Source organism: Schistocerca cancellata, chromosome 5 (genome assembly GCF_023864275.1).
Source record: "Schistocerca cancellata isolate TAMUIC-IGC-003103 chromosome 5, iqSchCanc2.1, whole genome shotgun sequence".
NCBI classification, from domain to species: domain Eukaryota; kingdom Metazoa; phylum Arthropoda; class Insecta; order Orthoptera; family Acrididae; genus Schistocerca; species Schistocerca cancellata.
In genome coordinates, this window is record NC_064630.1 from 522917205 (window position 1) to 522940404 (window position 23200).

A 23200-nucleotide genomic window follows, 5' to 3' on the forward strand; every position below is an offset into this window, starting at 1 on the left:
TATATATGGAGGTATTTTCTTTTATTCTTTTATTCTTTCAGTGACCTGAATAATGTGTCATTACAGGTTCAGTCAACAAAGCATCTGGCGTGTGTTCTTGTATTAGAGTGTAATTCTGGTTTTCTTGCGCAATTATAGTATTTCTAATATTTCTAATTTTCTTTTATCACGTCAGTATAATTGGTATTTAAAAATTCTTGTCTTGTTGAAGAAGAACCGTGCCAGATGTGCGTTGAGTCATACTACGACATACAGAACAGCTACACTTGTGTTTGTTGTTTCGTAGGTTTTATAGTTGCTGGGGACTTAATTAATTAATTGTGCTAACAGAAATTTTCTTACATTCTTGTTGTCATTCTAAGCAGTCAGATTGCGTAATAATACTAGTCAGGGCCAGCCCTTTACGAGACTTGCGTAATCGGACATACAGCTACCAAAATATTTGCATTCTTATTATATATTATATAAATAAAGCCCCCATGCAATTGTCGAACGCTTTTTCCAGGTCGACAAATCCTATGAGCGTGTCTTGATTTTTCTTTAGTCTTGCTTCCATTATCAGCAGCAATTATCCTTCTTCACCCTCCAAAGGTTCTATGAAATTTCGACAGGTCGCAACCTGGCCGTTAAATGGCGTCTGTAACGGTGTTTCATTCCAAACAGAGCGGTCGTTGAGTTTCTTTCGGAGGAAAACCAGAGCATTACAGAAATTCATTGGCGCTTCCAGTATGTCTGCCGGCCGTGGTGGCCGAGCGGTTCTAGGCGCTCCAGTCTGGAACCGCGCGACCGCTACGGTCGTAGGTTCGAATCCTGCCTCGGGCATGGATGGCTCTGAGCCCTAGAACTTAGAACTACTTCAACCTAACTAACCTAAGGACTTCCATGCCCGAGGCAGGATTCGAACCTGCGACCGTAGCGGTCGCGCGGTTCCAGACTGTAGCGCCTAGAACCGCTCGGTCATTCTGGCCGGCTGGGCATGGATGTGAGTGATATCTTTAGGTTAGTTAGATTTAAGTAGTTCTAAGTTCTAGGGGAGTGATGACTTCAGATGTTAAGTCCCATAGTGCTCAGTGCCATTTGAACCATTTGAACCAGTATGTCTACGGAGACGTGGTTGTGAATAAAAGCAAGGTGAGTCGTTGGGCGAGGCGTCATCCATCATCACAACAAGGTCGTGGAAACCTGTCCGATCTCCCGAGTGCCGGCACTCTGCACACTTCTGTGACTCCTGAAATGTTCGAACGTGCGGACACTCTCCTTTACGGTGATCGACGGATCAGGTCAAACACCTCACTGCTCAACTGGAAATATCTGTTGGTGGTGCTGGTACACTCGTCCATCAGTTGGGGTATACAAAGCTGTATGTTCTCTGGCCTCCTCATCGCCTAACACAAGACCATAAAGAGCAAAAAAGGATCATCTGTGCGGTATTGCTGGGACGTTACGGGGCTGTTCATGGCAAGTTTTTGTCGGACTTCGTTACAGGCGATGAAACATGGGTTCACTGCAAACACCTGTCTACAGAATGATAAGGGGTATGTACTGTATGGTATTCTATGTAGTTTTCCGATACTTTAAGATGAGCTACTACAAAATGTTGCTCGGCAGGTCTGTATCGAATGGAAACTAGCAGATTACACTGACTCACTAATTTCTTTGTCTCCAAGACGTGTGATAGGGTAATGGCAGGAATCGTTTTTTTTTTCATCGAATGAAAACTGTTGTCAAAATTTATACCAAAAGTATATCAATGGTTCTTCCTTGTTCAATAGCTCTTTTCGTATTAATTTTATAAGTAGTGTTGTTAAATAGAGTAGCCTTCCTATGCTTGTTTTTCGTATGTGGATCAATACTTTGATCTGTATCTGAGACATTAGGTCCCTCCACAATATTTGCATTTTGAGACAGTGTTATATTTTGACGTAATAGCCACTCTATCTTTTTGTCTACTTTCAATCTATATTCTCAATATTATTCGTTGATTCCGTTTTTATTTCTTATATATGTCCGTCACTTTTCTCTTTTCTACGCATACATTTCACAAATTCCTTGACATCAACTCCATATGTTACCATCTTTGGACATCGTAGCTCATACTCCCTATATGTGTACACCATTGCCACATTTGTGATCCAGTTACCAAGCCGACTACACAAAATTTAAACTTCAGCGGTTACACAATTCTTTCACCAGCTCTATAAGGTATATGGAACAGCTGATATATTTGGAACACGTCATCCAAAGCTCTTACACAGCATTGCAACGTTTTATATTATTGAGTGAGTTACAACATCCCACACAAGTAACTTTAAAATTTTCACTTTCAGAGTTTTTCAAATTCATAATTACTTTTATTATATTTGACGTCTGCCTGTTTTCAGAATGCTTGGAAATGACAACATGTCGAAACTGCAGTCGAATGAATAATGTTGTAACAGCCAAAAGCGGAAATGATTTCATTAAAAGAAAGTAACCTTGCTTTTATCGAATAGGGAGGCATAATAAGAAAAAATCACGGAAACAGTTATGAAACAGTTAATCTAAATTATTATTTGCAGTTTCTTCCAGTGACTCCAAGTCTTCTACTCTACTAGTAATTGCATAAGCCTCTGTTTTTTGTATGCATACAAGATAAGAAACAAAGACTCCTTCGGTTTCTGGGCCTTTCGCCTACAAATCTGTATTCAGTTTGATTACTGTTACGACATTCTACTAACAGTTTCCTCGAGTGGGCATCTGCTTATACGTAACACAAAGGCACTGTAGCAGGGCGAGCGATCCTCACGATGTCTGAACGAATAGAGTGGTGATGGAGAGACCTGCATAATTAAAACATCTGAATTCTTGCTAGACCGCCAACGAGAGAGCGGAAAGCTTAGTCAACAATTCACACACTAGTTGAAAATCCTAGTAGCATATCAGGAAATTTATGTTCAGAAATAATGCATTATATCCATTATCAGTGCTATTCAATACAAAATACTATGGCATTTTAAATGTGACCGAAGATAGTTTTATCGATATTCCATATCTTCTTGCATCGCACGTTCTCGCTTCTGTGCTAGAGGGATGGAAAACTTCCAGCCACCACAACCTTCATGAAAAAGCGAATCTCAAGCTGTTCCATGTAATTGCTACTTATAAAAACTGACACCTCATACCGCCATGTTAATAATATTTAGTGACTGCAGTTCAGGAAAACGAAGAATACCGAATTTTCCGTTCTTCTAGAGTATATAAAAAGAGTGTTCTCAACGTTAGTTTGTAATTAAGTTCCGCAGATTCTCTTTTCCCATAAACAAACGCAGTCATTCATTAGGAGGTTATGTCACCGTCTAATCGGTCAGTGATTAAGAAAGAAATTGAACTTAAATTTTTAAGGCTATTTTCAGACATTTATTAAAGTAAACGTTGAGAGAAACGGAGTATTTATTTTTTTGTACATTTAGTATTTTTATGGTAATATTTCACAGAATGCTAATATTCACATCTGCCCACATCATCGTGTATTCTGATTGATCCAGTCGACGTAGTAGGAAACTTCAACAAAGACACCTGGATACTGCGAAGTGGCACAATCGTACCCATTCCACGAGGAGATTCCAACCTGCTGGCCGTTGACCAGTAGCGGACCACCGTCGTCACCCTGAAAAAGAAAGAAGAAATTGCTAAGGCTCAGATATCATGCAAATCGCGAATGCTATTGGAACGCTATCAATGAATCTAACGCTGTCCTTTGAAGTCTCCCAGACAGAAGTTGATCCAAGGAAACCCTTTAAGCAGGCGTGGTCAGATAAGCATCGAATGCCACTAGCTGCATCTTGTTTTCCAGCTTATCAACTTACACGTACCTCGTTGTCTCGTTTCACACCCCAAATTCTTATTACTTCGTCTCAGCCGTAACACAACCACAATATTCCTATACCCCTACGAAAAATAAAAAGACTCTAACGTCTTCAGCGTCGTTAACATATGTAAGCTTTGGGAGTGGAGAGGTCCACGTGGTAGACTGAATTTCCGGCAGCACTTTAGAAAAATCTGAAGCGAGATTGCCTCAATAATTTTAAATAGGCCAATTCTTCTCAAAAAAAAACTTTCCTCGAGCGAGGTTGCGTGGTGGCTGACATCTCGATTCATCCCAAAAGGGCTATGCTGTTGATCAGAATAATGAAGTGTACAAATGTTTTTCGTAGTTGTGTAAGGGACCATGTAAAATCAATACTTGTTCACGGTGTGTTCACTGTGTGTGTACGTGGTGGTCGAATTTGATTATAATAAATGCAAATTTTTATCAACATGAACTTCAGTCAGTGTAATTCCCTCTCATATTCCGCTTTCCTTCTCTTTTGATTTGTGATCAGAGGTTCCTGGAACATACTGCCGAAAAACCTTTCCATTATGAGAATGTCTAAAGAACGTTGAGTTAATTTAGGAAGTACAAGTGCACAAAGAAAAGATCGCAGTCGTACAGAGACAAGTGCATTCATCCGCAAAAACATAAATATAATTTCACCAGGGTTTAGACCGTAATTTTATTTAGTTGAGAGGACTGAAGATTATGCAAAGAAAACATCGATTTCATACAACGAAAGAAGTGTTGCAACAAAGTTAGGTAACATACGTTACGCAATTATAGAAGCACCGCGTCAGTCGGGCCCTTTTTGTATGTAATCTTGTGGAAGAATTTCGAATCGCCTTTAGTTGATGAGTCAAGCTTCATAGAACGACATATCTCTTTGAAGTCTAATCTATACGAGCTAGTTTTTCGTATCCAACCACGTATGTGTGGTGAAACAAGCACACCAGATTATGTCCTACGGGATTGTCCCAATATGTGTGTGTGTGGGTGTGTGTAAAAAAGTTTGGACTTATTTACTGACCGTCTCTCACAATTCCCAAATGCTGGTGTCTCATTTCAGTGGTTTAACGTTGTACTGCTACTCATATATCCATTTACAAAATGCATAAGTTATCTCCATAGTCGTGTCAACAACGTAGGTGATTACTATTACTGCGCCAGCAATGCAGGAGCTTAGGGGTGGTATGTGGCACTGTGGGCCAGCATCAGTTTTCTCCGAATTTGGCAACACATCCACGGGAGTGACACCACATGTATCCCAAAAGACTGTCATCATGACCATGTCAGCAGTGGCAGCGGTCGTCCTGGACTGGCACGCTGTTATTTATAATGTTCTAATCACTCTCCGGTGCATGGTGTGTGCGTAACCTCGTAGAGCACGTAAACTGCTATTAATCTGTTGTTTACTGACAGAAAAAAAGGAATTGTGTGTGTCTAAAACTAGTATAAAAATACACGTCAAGTTTATCACAATGATTCTGTTGATAATTAACTGACGAGTTCTCATAATTCAAGAGACAGATGTTACAAATCATCTTGGTGTGGCACCCTCTGAACGTTGGTCTACGTATGGGACGTTACACATATTTCTAGTGAAATATACAAGGCAACTGGGTGGACTGTAAGTTAATACTTGGAGAACGACTATAGCTGAGTGGTAAAATGAGAACAGTAATATTGTCGTGAACGGGAAAGGAGGTTCGTACAGCCAGCAGACGTAACAGGCAGCTGCAAGGCACGAGTTGGGGGAGTGCAATATATGTAGGGAAGAAAAGATCGCTACTCACATCGCATGACCCTTTGCCTGAGCTTCCAGCGCAGATGTTCATGGCCGCCATAAAGAGGTAGGTGTAGTCGTAATACGTCGACTGGCAGTCCGAGTCCGACCACACGGCGACGTTTACCTTGCGCAGGCTGCTGACAGCGGATGACTGAAACAAAAAGTTTATATCATCGTCGTATGTCAGTACCAGATTTCATTTCCTAGCTTTACTCATCGTCATCGTCATCAACTTCATCATCATCATCATCATCATCATCATCATCATCACCATAATCATCACCACCACCACCAATACCATCAACTACGCAAACAGTACAACATACATGCTCCCTCCATACGCAAACTTTATAATACGCTCAACAGCAGCTGAAGGTAAGCGTTTTTGAAAAATTCACTGCAAACAGCTGTTGTATGACCCTTTAGCAGGATTACTGATTGCTCTACATTAGAGCTGAATCTTCAGGTACACCTAAATAAAAAGAATAGTACACGGGAAATTAAGAAATATAATTTTTATTTTTTTATTTTACAAATGACAAGGATCTAGGGAGAAGGTTGTTTAACGTGATGCAGGGCAAATGTAACTGATAAAAGCAAATTTAAACATGGTTACCAAAGTACTTATTTCCAGACCATTTACAAGAAGGTTTTACGCTCTACCTGTATCTTCCGGATTAGCAGCGCGTGCTGTTCGCTTGTCTCTCAGGAAAGCGCTCAGTATTCTGCTGGCAGCCGCCGGTGTGCTTCACACCGACAAGCAGCAGACCCGTTCCTATAAGACCTGTTCTATTGTTTTGCATGTCTTTACATTCTTTCGTTCACTCTAGGTTACTTTGTGGATCATTTTTTTTGGTGCTTTTCACTACGTTCTGTCTTGTGAGCTAAATGTCATCATTCATCTTTATGCCCCTGTTTCTAGTTTTATAGCTTCACTATTCTCTTTATAGGGTTGCCCTTTTCTTATGGCCGTCTCCTTCATTCTTACCTGTTTTATAAATTGACTTTCATCACTAAATTGGCGAAAGTTTTATAACCTGAATGGGATTGAAGGGACATCCAGTGCGTTCATCATTTCCTTGCAAATGATCTGAAATTAAATAACTTGAGTACTATATTAGCATTTGGTTTCGTCAAACTATATCTTTTGTATGTCTTTCCCCAAATTTCTGCCATTTCTGAATAATATTATATTTTTTATTCCCGCAATGTACTATTCTTTTTATTTCGATGTACCTCAACCCGCTACTCTAACTGTCGAGAAACCGGTAGTACTACTAAATGATCACAGAACAGCTGTCTCCTCACAGGCATCTGTTGGAGTCAGTCACTTTCTGCATCTGACTGGTAGGCCGACCATCTTTCAAGTACGAAAACTTCACACTGCAAGAGCTACATAATTAACTAAAATCAGACTTCCAATCACAGACATCGACTGACCCAACATGACGCTAACACACACCGACAACACTGTACAAAAATACACTGATCAGCCAGAATATTATTACCCCTACCCAATAGCGTCTCCGACGCAGGTAACAGCGGCGACGAGTCGCGACGTGGAATCAATGAGGTCTTCGTAGGTTGCTTCAGGGAGTCAGCACAGTATCTACACACACAAGTCACCTAATTCCCATAAATTCCGGCGATTGTGGCGATGAGCTCTGACGCCACGTTCAGTCACATCCCAGATGTGTTCCAATTGGGTTCAGATGTGGCGGGTTGGGGGGACAGCACATCAATTGGTCCTTTAACCACTCCATCAAACTCCTGGCCTTGTGACATGGCGCGTTAAATCATGGAAGAATGCAACCGCTATCGGGAAACATGATTGTCATGAAGGACTGTGCGTGGTATGCACTCAGCGTCCGGTACTCCTTGCCTGTCATGGTGCCTTGTGCGAGCTCCACTGCACCCATAGATCCCACGTTCCCCAGAGCATTATGGAGCCGCCAGCAACTTGTCTCCGTCCTGCAGTAGAGGTGTGAAGGAGCTGTTCCCCTGGAAGACGACGGTTTCGCACCTTCCTATCGACACGATTCTGCCACTGTGACAACGTGCAGTGAAGATGGTATCGTGCCAATTTCATTCGTAGTTGCGGACGTCGTGGTTTTAACGTTGGCACATGCATGGTTCGCTGCACATTTGTGTGCGGTGCACTGAGTTTTCAGGCTTACACTCTACTCACCATTAATGTCCGAGTTTAGTTTCACCACAGTTCGCCCCCTTGTCCTGTGTTACGTCTGTCCAGCCTACAATGTCCATCTGTAACGAGGTGTGGCCGCCCATACCCTCGACGTCTGGACGTGGTGGCACCTAGGTTTCGCTACGTGTTGAAGACATAACACTACTCATCGAACAAGTTTTCAGAATGCTCCTACTGAGACTCGGGACCAGCACAGTCTTCCCTCTGTCAAACTCAGATAGATCAGGCCTTCGCCATTCTACACACCGCCAGCACGCTCACTGATAACTATATGCACCGTGCGTGTGCAATTAAAATCGCTCAAAAGAGGAAAGGCCTCTGGACCTGATGGGATACCAGTTCAATTTTACACAGAGTACGCGAAGGAACTTGCCCCCCTTCTTGCAGCGGTGTACCGTAGGTCTCTAGAAGAGCGTAGCGTTCCAAAGGATTGGAAAAGTGCACAGGTCATCCCGTTTTCAAGAAGGGACGTCGAACAGATGTGCAGAACTATAGACCTATATCTCTAACGTCGATCAGTTGTAGAATTTTGGAACACGTATTGTGTTCGAGTATAATGACTTTTCTGGAGACTAGAAATCTACTCTGTAGGAATCAGCATGGGTTTCGAAAAAGACGGTCATGTGAAACCCAGCTCGCGCTGTTCGTCCACGAGACTCAGAGGACCATAGACACGGGTTCACAGGTAGATGCCGTGTTTCTTGACTTCCGCAAGGCGTTCGATACAGTTCCCCACAGTCGTTTAATGAACAAAGTAAGAGCATATGGACTATCAGACCAATTGTGTGATTGGATTGAAGAGTTCCTAGATGAGAGGACGCAGCATGTCATTCTCAATGGAGAGAAGTCATCCGAAGTAAGAGTGATTTCAGGTGTGCCGCAGGGGAGTGTCACAGGACCGTTGCTATTCACAATATACATAAATGACCTGGTGGATGACATCGGAAGTTCACTGAGTCTTTTTGCGGATGATGCTGTGGTATATCGAGAGGTTGTAACAATGGAAAATTGTACTGAAATGCAGGAGGATCTGCAGCGAATTGACGCATGGTGCAGGGAATGGCAATTGAATCTCAATGTAGACAAGTGTAATGTGCTGAGAATACACAGAAAGATAGATCCTTTATCATTTAGCTACAAAATAGCAGGTCAGCAACTGGAAGCAGTTAATAGCATAAATTATCTGGGAGTACGCATTAGGAGTGATTTATAATGGAATGATCATATAATGTTGATCGTCGGTAAAGCAGATGCCAGACTGAGATTCATTGGAAGAATCCTAAGGAAATGCAAATCGAAAACAAAGGAAGTAGGTTACAGTACGCTTGTTCGCCCACTGCTTGAATACTGCTCAGCAGTGTGGGATCCGTACCAAATAGGGTTGATAGAAGATATAGAGAAGATCCAACGGAGAGCAGCGCGCTTCGTTACAGGATCATTTAGTAATCGCGAAAGCGTTACGGAGATGATAGATAAACTCCAGTGAAGACTCTGCAGGAGAGACGCTCAGTAGCTCGGTAAGGGCTTTTGTCAAAGTTTCGAGAATATACCTTCACCGAAGAGTCAAGCAGTATATTGCTCCCTCCTACGTATATCTCGCGAAGAGACCATGAGGATAAAATCAGAGGGATTAGAGCCCACACAGAGGCATACCGACAATCCTTCTTTCCACGAACAATACGAGACTGGAATAGAAGGGAGAACCGATAGAGCTACTCAAGGTACCCTCCGCCACACACCGTCAGGTGGTTTGCGGAGTATGGATGTAGATGTAGATGTAGATGTGTCTAACTAGCAGTTATTCCACGCCAGGCGACGCTACTATTGCCTGGACTGGTTCAAATCGATAGTCGGTCGGTGGTCATAATGTTCTGGCTGATCATTATAAGTCTAATACTATCTTAACAATGGTCGTGACTGTATTAAGGTTGGGGTACACATTTCTGTGGTAAGGAGCGTCCTTTCTAAAATATGTGTGGCAAATATGATTAAAATAATTGTTCACTGGGAGGTAAAGCTACAAACTGAACCTTGATCGACTATATCGTATTTTTGCTACGATTCATTCACAGAGAGAGAAAATAACAACTCCTCCTAATGTTATAGAATAAAATTCACTGCCAAAATAAAACTAAAGACAGTAACGAACTGATGAAAACCACACAGAGCCAAAGCCCACGTACATAAGTTAGAGTACACTATCTAGCAAACTACGTTGGTAACCAGATATGACACAACATGTTAAACCATGGGAAGGGAACGAGGTACCGAGAATTTTTAAACAGACACATAACACTTTGTTGGATAGGACGTGAGTGCTGTTTGAGATGCAGAGTTTTTAATGAAACATATTGCCATGATTTGTAATGAAACGTTACAACTTTCAAGACTGAATGTGTATAACAAACGTGACTCTAAGAACACTGTATCATGTGCAGTTATCTTTAGGAATCCAGACAACTATTCTGCAGTGCAGTTAATTATGAAATATTTTACGAAATTTTGATGTTCTCTGAGGAATGTGTGATGAGCTACCACAACGGCATTCACCACTAAAAATGCACGTCATTGTTACCTTTCCGTTCTGTAACCACTTACGTATTCATCAATTCATACTTTCAACATGTATATTAATTGAGGTACGTATTTATGCAGATATTCCAATATAGCTCTCAAACTCATGCATATCATCACCAAAGCTTGATACACATATGAGTTCATATCAGGAGAAAATTATCATTGCAGGGCTAAGACACAATAGCACTCTTGTCTGTTGGGTCAAGGAGAGAAAATTGGCAAGTTAAAAGCATAAATGCGGTATGGTGGAATAATTTGCACCAAACTTCGCATGCACTTACTGCATGGAAAAAAATCTGTTAGATTTAGAGTCCTCGCACCAATGAGTTCAGATTCGGAGCATGGACGGGATGATAAGTAAAAATTTTCGAAAACAACCTAAGCTAGCGTTGAAATCACACATTTTTGCGTTAACTGCGTTGATTGGCGAAAGACACACTGATTTTTGAGCGACCTAGAGGAAGGGGTGGCCAATGGCCTTGCTGCAGTGGTAGCACCGGTTCCCGTCAGACCACCGAAGTTAAGCGCTGTCGGGCTGGGCTAGCACTTGGATGGGTGACCATACGGTCTGCCGAGCGCTATTGGCAAGCAAATTTTCACGGTGTCTGTCTGGCCAGCATGGGGAGGAGAGATGTTGGCTAAAGTTCCTGATCACCAGATTTTAAGCCAATTGCCAGGTTTAAATACCAAACCTCTCTGCAGTGTCGCATGAAATGACGGGATGTGACACTGTTGATAGTGATCCGTCTGTGGGATGGGGGAATTAAGTTTGAGGGCACTTTGGTGCCCTTTTTGAGGAGTAGGCTAGGTGCCATCACCGGATTTGCCCCTCTTCCTTCCCTGATCATCATCATCATACAACACAAACGTTACATTACATTTCACACACAAACACACACACACAGACGCACGCACAGTATGTAGTGCATACAGGGTGTTACGAAAAGGTACGGCCAAACTTTCAGGAAACATTCCTCACACACAAATAAAGAAAAGATATTATGTGGACATGTGTCTGGATACGCTTAATTTCCATGTTAGAGCTCTTTTTAGTTTCGTACTGTACTTCCTTGATTCACCGCCATGATTTCATACGGGATAATCTACCTGTGCTGCTAGAACATGTGCCTTCACAAGTACGACACAACATGTGGTTCATGCACGATGGAGCTCCTGCACATTTCGGTCGAAGTGTTCGTACCCTTCTCAACAACATATTCGGTGACCGATGGATTGGTAGAGGCGGACCAATTCCATGGCCTCCACGCTCTCCTGACCTCAACCCTCTTGACTTTCATTTATGGGGGCATTTGAAAGCTCTTGTCTACACAACCCCGGTACCAAATGTAGAGACGCTTCGTGCTCGTATTGTGGACGGCTGTGATACAATACGCCATTCTCCAGGGCTGCATCAGCACATCAGGGATTCCATGCGACGGAGGGTGGATGCATGTATCCTCGCTAACTGAGGACATTTTGAACATTTCCTGTAACAAAGTGTTTGAAGTCACGCTGGTACGTTCTGTTATTGTGTGTTTCCATTCCGTGATTAATATGATTTGAAGAGAAGTAGTAAAATGAGCTCTAACATGGAAAGTAAGGGTTTCCGGACACATGTCCACATAACATATTTTCTTTATTTGTGTGTGAGGAATGTTTCCTGAAAGTTTGGCCGTACCTTTTTGTAACACCCTGTATATGTAGTATTAAGAATATTGTAATGGACCACATTGCAAATAAATAACCAAAATAATCTTTTAGCATACAAAACACTTCCATAGCCTCTCTTTGTAGGGGTGTGTGAGTGTTTGTCTGTAAGAAAATCTGTGGAATACTAGGAATTAAAATTTTCATGAAAACTACATGCATATTTGAATTAAAATTGGGAGAAAAATAATGTAGGTGGGAGGCATTCCCGTCACTTCCAGAGGTGGGATGCAGGTGTGAATGGACCGACAATTACAAGTAAGTGGGCACTGCTGAGTGTTCTGTTTACCAGCCCTCTATTAAACTGGTAACGTTAGTGATCTCACCTTGGAGGTGGATCCCCAGCCAACCACAGTACCAGTGGTGCCGGCGGATGTCTGCTGACCAGATGACGGCAGGGAGACGGCCGCTATGGTCGACGAGAACGACAGCGACTGCGACAGCTGCAAGAAGTGAGACCACACTGTCAGCTGACGGCCGATGGGGGACATTACTGTGCATTAGTAACTGCCACTAGTCTAGTAGGTTTACTCCACACTAATTTGTGTGACGCAGCAGTCCCTTTATATCATGCTATAGTTATCCAGTATCGAAGACTTGTGTTTTACTGTGCTGCCACTATGTTTATCCTGATATTCTGGCTGCCTCCTAATGTCCTTGGACTAACTTAAAACTAAAGAATTAACTCTAAAATAACCTAACGGAGAAAAAGCAGCATAAAAAATAATTAATGTAGAGTGATGGAATTTCGGGAATACGTTTCTAGGTAAAGTATTTAAGCGATTAACATGGATGACCACAGATTAATGTAAACGCGAGATAATCCGCCGCAAATGTAAAGTTCTCATACGTTGATAACAGTTGTAATCGCCAGAATGTTAAATGCAGGCATGTAAACGTGCATGCACTATGCTGTACACTTGGCGGAAGTCAATTTATGGTATAGAGTTCAATGTCTGTTGCACTTCATTGGTCAATATAGTGACGGGTAATCGTGGTTGTGGACGATGCTCGTCAAGTCGACCTGTGATGTCCCATATGTATTCGATTTGAGACAGACTTGATGATCGACCGGGCCAAGGCAACACCTCGACTCTCTATAGAGCATGTTGAACTGCAGCATCGGTATGTTTGCGAGTGTTATCCTGTTGGAAATCACTCTCTGCAAAGTAGTTCATGAATGGTAGCTCAAAAGGCCTAATCACAGAGATTAACTTACAAATTTGCAGTCACATTCCCTGGGATAACAACTAGAAGTAGTCTCACCCCAGTATATAACTTCAGGTGTTGGTCCAATGTGTCTAGCACGCGGGCAGGTTGGTTGCAGACCCACAACCGGACTCCTTCTAACCAAAAGATGGCCATCACTAGTAACAAAGCTGAACTAGCTTTCATAATAAAACGCAACAGACCTTCACTGTGCCCTCCAGTGAGCTCTCGCTTGACACCACTGAAGCCGCAAGTAGCGGTGGTTTGGGGTCGGTGCAATTCAGGCTACAGGGTGTGTGGCTCAGAATTGCAACAGTTCATTGTCTCACTGTGGTGCCAACTGCTACTCAGATTGCTGCTGAAGGTGCAGCTAGACACGCCAGAGCCACACGGTGAACACATTTTCATCCCTCTCAGTGTTGGTAGTCCGGAGCCCGGTCTCCTTCCAGCCGTACCTTCCCATGACAGCCACTCCCAGCAACCATGTGCAGCGGCTCATTCCTGCCAAGTCTTGGTGCAGTATGGCAGAAGCAACATTCAACTTCTCTTAGCCCTATTACAAGAACTCGTTCAAACTCAGTGAGGTGTTCATAATGGCGTCTTTGTCGCCTTAAAAGCACTCTTGATTGACGTCAAGTCACCACGTTCAATCTCAAAGGTAACTAATGCTCACCACCGTTATATCTTGCATTTAAAGCAAATCTGATTTTGGCCGCGCGGGATTAGCCGAGCGGTCTCAGGCGCTGCAGTCATGGACTGTGCGGCTGGTCCCGGCGGAGTTTCGAGTCCTCCCTCGGGCATGGGTGTTTGTGTTTGTCCATAGGATAATATAGGTTAAGTAGTGTGTAAGCTTAGGGACTGATGACCTTAGCAGTTAAGTCCCATAAGATTTCGCACACATTACATTACATTACAAATCTGATTTGCACTTCCCACGTGAACAGCGCGAAGTTTGAATAGACGTCATCCTTCAGATGCAGAAACTCACCTACGAACTTTCGTTTCTGTTGCAAAACTTCTAATTGGCGCTGTAATTTTTTTTCGTTAAGTTTTTTTCGTAAGTTTTATCTCTGTCTTCTTCGACGAACGTCTTTGGTCGTCATGTGTAGTAACATAGCGGAAGTTCTCGTTGCGTAACGTAAGTTTAAGTTGTACATCGCTATAAATTTGTCAAAAATCCTTCTTCCTTCCTTCCTTCCTTCCTAACCTAATGCCTTGCCAATTCCCTGCGTGTGTCAGTGTGGTGTTCTGTCATAACTTCCATTAAATGTGGGTGTTATTTAGTAGTTGGTTATGAGAAATACAACCTTGGAGGGCCTTGACACCATAGTTTCACTAGTTAAATATGGCAGGCTTTGTTGATAATTCATTTTGAGCTTTTCCTGTACTTCACCTAGTTCAGATGCAAGTAAAATACAGTTTTAGGCTCTCAATAAGATTGACTATTTCTCTAGTGTGCTCCACATGATGCGTTTCGTCACTCTCACCCCTTCCTTGGATGAGGAATTATCGAAAAAAACTGTAAAAACGAGAGGCGTTGATAATACATAAAATTTGCTCACGCTCATACAACACCCTTTGCATATTTACTTGTAACACTTGAGAAGAATCACTTAGATGTGATATTTAATTTGAGGGTGCTTGACACTTACACCAAGATTGGGTCTATAAAATAGACCTCCTTATACTGGACGACTTCGAATTCCAGTTATGGAGAAATTTATTCGTTTGTCAGAATCGGACATAAAACCTTTCGATTAACAGTCAAACTCATTGATGCATACGTCACGGTGGCTGGACAATGAATATTCAATTTAAACTAGTCTACATTACAATAAAATTAATGTTGAATGGGATGCTGCAGTTCTGTGTGCAGTGGATGCTCCCTACGAAATGGAGGTCTGAACATCCACAGCAGAATAATAATATTAATAACAATAAAAATACTATTACCAATATTAATAATAATAAGTCTCCGAGGGAAAGAACGGTGGAGACGATCATGTACCACAAGAAAAGGAGAGAGCAATGCAAGAGGAGAACTTACCCCGAGCAGGGCGATATCGTCCGTGTATTCCAAATTGTCAAAGCTGTCGTTAATGATGGTGGTGCTCACTCCCACCGTAGTACCAGAGCCGGTGCTTGAAGTGGAGCCCGCTTGGACGGTGATGGATCCCGCACCGTATCTGAAACAAAAACAAACCGTCTGAATATCTACGCTGCTGAAGAAACGCGTAAAATGTGTTCTGTATTGCAGCAAATCGGTGGGTGATTCTCGTTAAGGGGTGAAAGACACTTACTCCGAGTACGTAGCAGCGTAGCTTGTTGACACTTTTCAGCATTTATCATGGAAATTTAAGTCGCTCTTGAAATCAGTTCGATGGTTATATTTTCTTTCTTTGGCCACGTCTAAAAAGCCTATTAAATGAAACGGTGGGGATGGGCTCACTGATGTAATTGTTTCCGCATTCACATGCGATGCTGTAAATTCCAGGAATCTGGGGGCCGAGACCGTCCTTAGCAGGACGTAGCATCTGCATAATCTTCTTAGGAGGTCGGAAGAGAGACCTGATACTTCGTCTTCCCAGCATTTTCCTCCTGAAACGATAAAGCTCTTCCTACGTGTTATGAACACCACCTACTTCTTCTACGGCGGTAAATTTTATGAAATGACGGACGGAATGGCTATGGGTTTTCGTTGTCTCCAGAAATGGCTAACTTTTTTTTGGAACATTCTGATAAACATGCATTAGGTTCAGCTCCCTTTGTCCATCTTCATTTTATCGTTATGCTGACAACACGTTTGTGGTCTCTTAAGCATAGCCTCGTAAACAAACATAAAATACTGCTTCACCAAAGAAAATTTTTGTCCCAGACATTCATATACTGGGACTCTGTAATGAAAGAGGCTGTAAAAGTAAGAACGTGTGAGAAACCTTCAACCGTGACGGTTCATATAATCTTAACGATGCATGGAAACGAGCTCTCGATGCAGGGAAGAGCCAGAGATATTCGTAACAATGTTTACGCTACGGTGGGAGCGGTGACGCCACGTGCGCAGACGTTGACACCATCTGCGACAGCATGACGTAACTACCGACCAATCAGAAGCCATCTTTGGGCTACATAAGGCCACCACAGTAGCGATTTTGACAGTCAGTTGCTCTGACGATGACGATGGTGGAAGTGGTCGAACGCTCGAGGTTTTGCCCTGAATTGACGTGGCAAGAAGTCCGAGTGTGTTTTATACTATATGCTTATTGTCTTATTATAGTATAATTACACTGTATAAAGGACCCGTCGGCTACTTTTAAATATGTATACAACTATTAATCCAGAATTTTCAGGAATAGTACGACTGAAGTGGTTTGTCAAATCAGAAATACACCTATTATAAAGCTGTGTTCTGCTTTTTATTATTATACAATTCTAAGTAAACGATAGTTCTTCAATAAGCTAAGTAATTAAATCATATACTGTTTATTTCATCATGTTACTATAAGATTATGAATCCACACAGTCACACTCCGTTGAAACAAAAACTAATTAGTACTAGAGATCTTGTACGATATTGGCCCATGATGTTTCTTGCGGCAGGCTTATCTTCCACATCAATCATAATAGACATGAAAGACCATCTCTTGTCTCTCTAAAAGGTAAATACGTACATAAACACTTCAGAACCTCCACCTTGCTCCACTCACTGGACAGTGTGTCTAAGGCGTTCATCCTGACCGCATTGCCTCCAAACACGTCTCCGGCGATTGGTTGAAGGCATAAGCGACTCTCATCAGTGAAGAGAACGTGATGCCAATTCTGAGCGGTCCATTAGTCATGTTGTTGCGCCCATCTGTACCGCGCTGCATGGTGCTGTGGCTGCAAAGATGGACCTCGCCATGGACGACAGTGGTGAATCTGCGGATCATACAGCCTTTTGCGCACAGTTTGAGTCGTAACACGACGTCCTGTGGCTGCACGAAAAGCGTTGTTCAACATATCAATGTTGCTGTCAGGGTTCCTCCGAGCCATAGTCCGGTCATCCCTTGGGCTTCCTGAGCGAGGCATGTCATTGACAGTTCCTGTCTCTCTGTATCTCTTCCATGTCTGAACAACATCGCTTTGGTTCACTGTGAGACGCCCGGACACTTACCTTGTTGAGACCCTTCCTGGAAGAAAGTAACAATGCGGACGCCATCGGACAGCGGTATTGACCGCCTAGGCATGGTTGAACTACAGACAACACGAGCCGTGTACCTCCACCCTGGTGGAATGACTGGAACTGATCTGCTGTCGGAGCCCCTCCGTCTAATAGGCGCTGCACATGCATGGTTGTTTGCATCTTTGGGCGAGTTTAGTGACATCTCAGAACAGTGAAAGAGACTGTGTGTGTGATACAATATCCACAGTGAACGTCTATCTTCAGGAGTTGTGGGAACCGGGATGACCCAAAACTTTTTTTGACGTGTGTAATAATGTAGAAGGTGAAGTACAAATGAGCTAAAAATCAATCAGGGAATGATACAGGGAGGTTCCTTTTCACCAATTACTTTTAAACATTTGTGCTGCAAATATCCTTAAATCTGGCAATTAATAAATCATCCAGGAATTAAGTTCGATAAATTACATTAAGTGATTTACTCTTTGGAGGCGAGAAAGTAATAATACCAGAAAGTGAAGATAAGCACCAGTTATCAGTACACTAGCTGAACCAAAAACGTGCAGAAAACAATCTAAAAATTTCATTCTATAAGTTGAAAGTTATGACCTTTCAAAGTAAATTCCCAGTACGGTCGAAAATAATTATTAACAAAGAAGTAACTGAACAATGTCACAATTTAAATGGCGGGACTTCGACACAAGCTATCAGTGTAGTAATTTTTTAGATGAAAAGCTCCGTAAATTTTGCATCAATGTATCGAACATGAACAGAACACTTATTAACATAACGGGGAAGGATACAAAAATTGAATTTTGTAAAACTATGTTGATAGCATTACAGTACCAACTAATACTGTATGGACGCGAAATTTGGGTAAATAAAAAGACAGATGACAGAAAAGTCATGCGACTCAGATGAGATTCTTTGTGAGAGCAACGAGGTGAACAAGAAGAGATATAATAAGGAATGGAGAATTTCGAATGGAGTTCAATGTACATGCTATTAGTGAAGAAACAATTGAATATAGTGAGAGACGGAAGCAAGACATGAAAAACTGAAGACCGTCCAAGAAAACGCAGACTTAAAACCCGAAAAGAAGGGAAAACATAGGTGGACCAGAAAAACGACGGACATAAACCTAATGAAGATGGAAGAAGCAGATGCCTAATTTCCTGCATATGGAAGATGACTACGGTAACGACGACGAAGACTGTGTTCAACGACCCCACCTTCCGTTTAGCCACGTACATTAGTCGAATACATAAAAGTTCGCATTTTGAAATTTAGTTATTGCGTTACTTGTACTTTCTATGAAATAGTTCATGACATATTCCTGTATATGAGCCGGCCGGAGTGGCCGTGCGGTTCTAGGCGCTACAGTCTGGAACCGCGAGACCGCTATGTTCGCAGGGCATGGATGTGTGTGATGTCCTTAGGTTAGTTAGTAGTTAGTAGTTCTAAGTTCTAGGGGACTGATGACCTCAGAAGTTGAGTCCCATAGTGCTCAGAGCCATTTGAACCATTTTTGAACCTGTATATGAAATTCAGTCACAATCGTGTGTTCAAGAAATTATTTGTCTTTTACTATAATGGATGATGCGTGAACACGAATATATCACCTCACGGTCTGTAACTGACGACTTCACCAATAACTCCGCAATAACACATGAAGTATTTAAGTACATCCTAATACTGCTTCACAAAAACATTTCGTCTGTCTCTTCCACAAATCTGAACTATTCTCCTCACACACGGTCGCATCCTCCGCATAAAATGGCCGCTGTCCAACGTTCACGATCACACTATCGTCACTGAACTGTCTCTCTCTCTCTCTTTATAGCATTTCAACCATCCAGATATTCCTGGATTTTCCCTTAGACGCTCCATTCAAATGTCGACGTGGTTCCTCTGCGAAGGGCACAGCCGATTTGCTTCCCTATGCTTTCGTAATCCGGACTTGTGGCCCTTTCCTAACGACCTCGCTTTTGACGGGAATTGAATTATAATCTTTCATTCTTACTCCTTTCCTCTCTCTCCTTGTTCACTTCTTAAAACAGTGCACAATCAGCCTGGGTACTGACGTCGACATCCAACTATCGTAGCTGTTGGCACGAAGTGTAAACACTCTGAACGTTCACCAGGATCAGTGATGTCAAATCCGCCTGAAGTGACGTGCTGCTTCGATCGTTGGTGAGAGCATCGATAATGATATCCGTCCAACTGTCATGTTATATCCAACACTGTGAAATACCGCTACAATATAAATCTGTGATTGAAGTAGGGAAATTTTTTCTGATATGTTGAGAACTTACCCGTCTATGCAGTGAGCAGCTGTCAACACCCAGTTTTGGTTGATGATGGTTCCACCGCACTTAAAATTGCCATTGACTAAAATGCTAACCTGAAAAAAAAGAAAGAAAACAAATGCATGTTTCCGTACAGAGGTGATGCATTCCGTATTACACAGTTTAGACACAGTAATTACATCTAAGTAGTGGAGCTACTAAGGATTTAACCTTCAAAACAAAATATTTCAGTTCTTGTATGTGAAACTTAACAGGGACTGGAACACTTCGTTAGGATCTACATCTGTTGAAACACTGTAAACGTACTTTAGAAGAAGAATTGCAACCTGAGTTACTTTCTTACAATAACGAAACTATCAAATGTCCTTCGTTTGAGAATACAGCCTACACTTTAATGTTGCTAAATTCATCCAAATTCTCATGTACACACATCAAAATCACATATTGCATGTTGTACCACCATACACACCACGTAAATCATCAGCAGGTACATTAATCAAGCAGCACACTAGACTACCTCTCCATAACGGCAGCAGGCGCACATGATTCTGCTAAGGCCAAGTCGCCCACTATGAAACGCTACTAAGGTTTGTCTGGGGAAAGAAGATGTAAGATTATAGGCAAACCTGTGTAGAGAATAGATGGAGCTGCTAATTTAAACGTGTTTCAACAAAACCCATGTTGAGATTTCTAGGTAACTAGGAGAAATGAGCTACTGTGACGCAATGTATACTGATACACGGCTTTAATGACAGAGAGTCGATATGGTTTCACGTGTGGCGTGACGTTGTAATGTTCGCTGTATCAACTAAAGACATTTCGTTTTCATAATATTCATTAATTTCATGGCATTATAATTTTTGTATACGTGATTCTTCAAGTCCAAGTTCTTATGAAGCTAGCTGTAGCATCATGAGTTCAGAGCATTGCTTTCAAATTATCTTTGATCACATTTTTATACAGACTGGTTAGCTCCGCTTGTTAGAGAAATGATAACGTGCATTCATTTTATTTTCTGTTTCCATTTTTCTTCCTCTCCGACTTGTTTATGTTATCTTTGTACTTGCCTGGAGTTAGAATATTGGTTTGTGCTTTCTCTACGCTTGTCCAGCCTGTGCATCTCTGCGTGCTTGTTTAAACCTACAACCACTTCAATCTGCTTTCTGCAGTCACGACCAGCTTCCACTTCACACACATCCAAATACCACAATACTAAGTATTCTTTGGTGCCTCAGGATGTGTGCAATCTCACTGTCCCTTGTTGTAGCTATAAAGCTATCTTTCCCAGTTTCAATTCAGTATGTTACACTTAGTTACTTTACCAACATTCCTTATCAGCTTTCCTTTGTAATACGACAATTCGAAAGCTTGTAATTTGTGTTTTCATGCCCAGATTATTCCAATTCAATACAAGGCCTTAGAATACATTCAGGAGTCTTTCTAATGGTAAGTTGATATCCTATATTAAATCTCTCTTCTCCAGAAACGCTTTTCTTACTATTGGTGGTCTGCATTTCGTGTCGCCTTTTCTTTTGCTACTACCGTCTGTTATATTGCTCCTCAAATAACGAAATTCATCTAGTACTTACATCGTTTTATGTCACAATCAAAGTCCCTCTGCATCACCTGATGTCATTTTCTGTTGATGATGTTAATCTATTTCCACAACTCTATCATTTCCATACGCGTGACATGCGAAGTCGTTTCCTGTTTTTGTATAGAATTACATTCTCATCGGCAGACCTTCTAGATATTTCATTTCCTCTTTTGAGTTTCAACTGCTTCTCTAAATTCATTTTCCACTATATTTACGTTCTTGAACTATGTATGGTTTGAAAAACTATCTTCAATCGGGTCTCACGCCATTCTCAACTCCTGCATCTCCTACATGTCCTTCAACTATTACAACTATTTTCTGGTTTTTATAAAAATTCTAGATAAGATCAGAATCTCAGAAAGTATTTTCCAGTTATCATCGTCAAACACACTTTCCAAATCTACAAATCCTACAGATGTCTTTTTTCCTTTCATTAGTCTGTCTTCTAAGATTAGTGGTGGGATCAGTTTTGTCTCGTGTATTCCTAGATTTTTGTGGTACTTAATTTAATCATACCTGAGGTCTGCGTGTACCGGTCACCATATTCTTCTGTTAATTAGACATATTGGTGTTTTCCAACCATGATTTATTTAATCCTTATCCTTAAACTTTGGAAACGAGTAAATATCAGCCAGGATAACGCGCGTCTCCCTTGGCCCATTCGTTAGTCCACCTTATCGACAGCCAAAAGTGTGTCACACCTCACCGCCTGTTAAATTACACTTGTATCGTTCCACTACATGTAAACTGAAAACGTTCTACAGAGGCAGACACAGAAACATATATGACAGGTCATATGCACCAAAATGCTTTATGAATGTAAACAATGAGATACGTTTTTGAGCAAAGCCAACAAATCTACGATGGAGTCAAGTATGTAGAGACTGCGAAATCGAATACTGTGAGTAGTGCTATTCCATTCGACCAAAATAATAGTCTATAGGGCACTGGAGACCAAGAATGTGGTTTCAGAAAGGAGGTGACTCATCGCTGAGTGAGGGGAGCCCTAATCGAAGAACGTTCTGTATTTCTCAGCGTATATAGAAGGGGATAAAACTGGAAAGATCCAATGTTTTACTAATCAACAAGCCACACTAAATAAATAAGTAATTGCTCTTGGTTGTCGTATGAAAAGGGTTCTGAAAGAAGGCAAGATTTTTCAACAAGATCTGTGCAATCCTGGAAGAATATCTTTGTAGGTAGTTTTCACATTTTTCGGTGCCAGGCAAATAGTTTTTAAGCTAAAAATGCAGAAATATTGCTCAGAAACGAAGCCAAAATAGATAAAACTAAAATTACGTATTACAGAATTTTTGGTAATACTTTACCACAAAAGGGAACTCTCCATCTGAAGCCGACGAACCTCCCACTATTCTTGAGCTGTGGTTTCTGCCTGGTGCACCTGAAACAATAAATGCTTGCGTGACTTTCTTGTTATCCAGGTTCCTGCTGAGTATTCCTACGGTTCCCATCCGCTCCGAATTTTCTGGGGAACTCCTTGTGTAATTTTTTTCCCGATCTGTCCCTGTCTTCTGGAACACTCTCTGGGGAGGGGGGAACGCCCCGGCTTTTCGTCATATGTGTCGTGGTTTTTATCATCATTCTTACACTAATTACCTGAGGTTATTGGGTTCTTTAACTGTGTCAGTTCTATGGAGCAATAAATAATATCGATTATTTTTTTCGGGGACAAGTGGGCGTAGTATCAGCAATGGGCTTTGATGTTTAGTCACCACATTTCGTTAGTTATTTGCGTCATGTCATATGTTACAGTGTAAACACAGAAGGTTCTAGTACCTG

The 23200-nt window shown here is 41.8% G+C and overlaps 1 protein-coding gene and 1 pseudogene across 1 annotated transcript in view; one reads left to right on the plus strand and one right to left on the minus strand.

Annotated features, from left to right (window-relative positions):
* Positions 1-3432: 3432 nt before the first annotated feature.
* Positions 3433-23200, minus strand: part of LOC126188883 (trypsin beta-like) — a 29102-nt gene continuing 9334 nt past the window's right edge. The window contains exons 2-7 of the mRNA XM_049930554.1: positions 22729-22802; positions 19810-19898; positions 15386-15524; positions 12456-12572; positions 5647-5790; positions 3433-3646 (exon numbers count right to left, since the gene is read on the minus strand). Coding sequence (XP_049786511.1) covers positions 3500-3646; positions 5647-5790; positions 12456-12572; positions 15386-15524; positions 19810-19898; positions 22729-22802 — 710 coding nt within the window. The 3' untranslated portion in view covers positions 3433-3499. The remainder of the gene's footprint in view (positions 3647-5646; positions 5791-12455; positions 12573-15385; positions 15525-19809; positions 19899-22728; positions 22803-23200) is intronic.
* LOC126189877 (5S ribosomal RNA) lies at positions 10892-11009 on the plus strand (annotated as a pseudogene).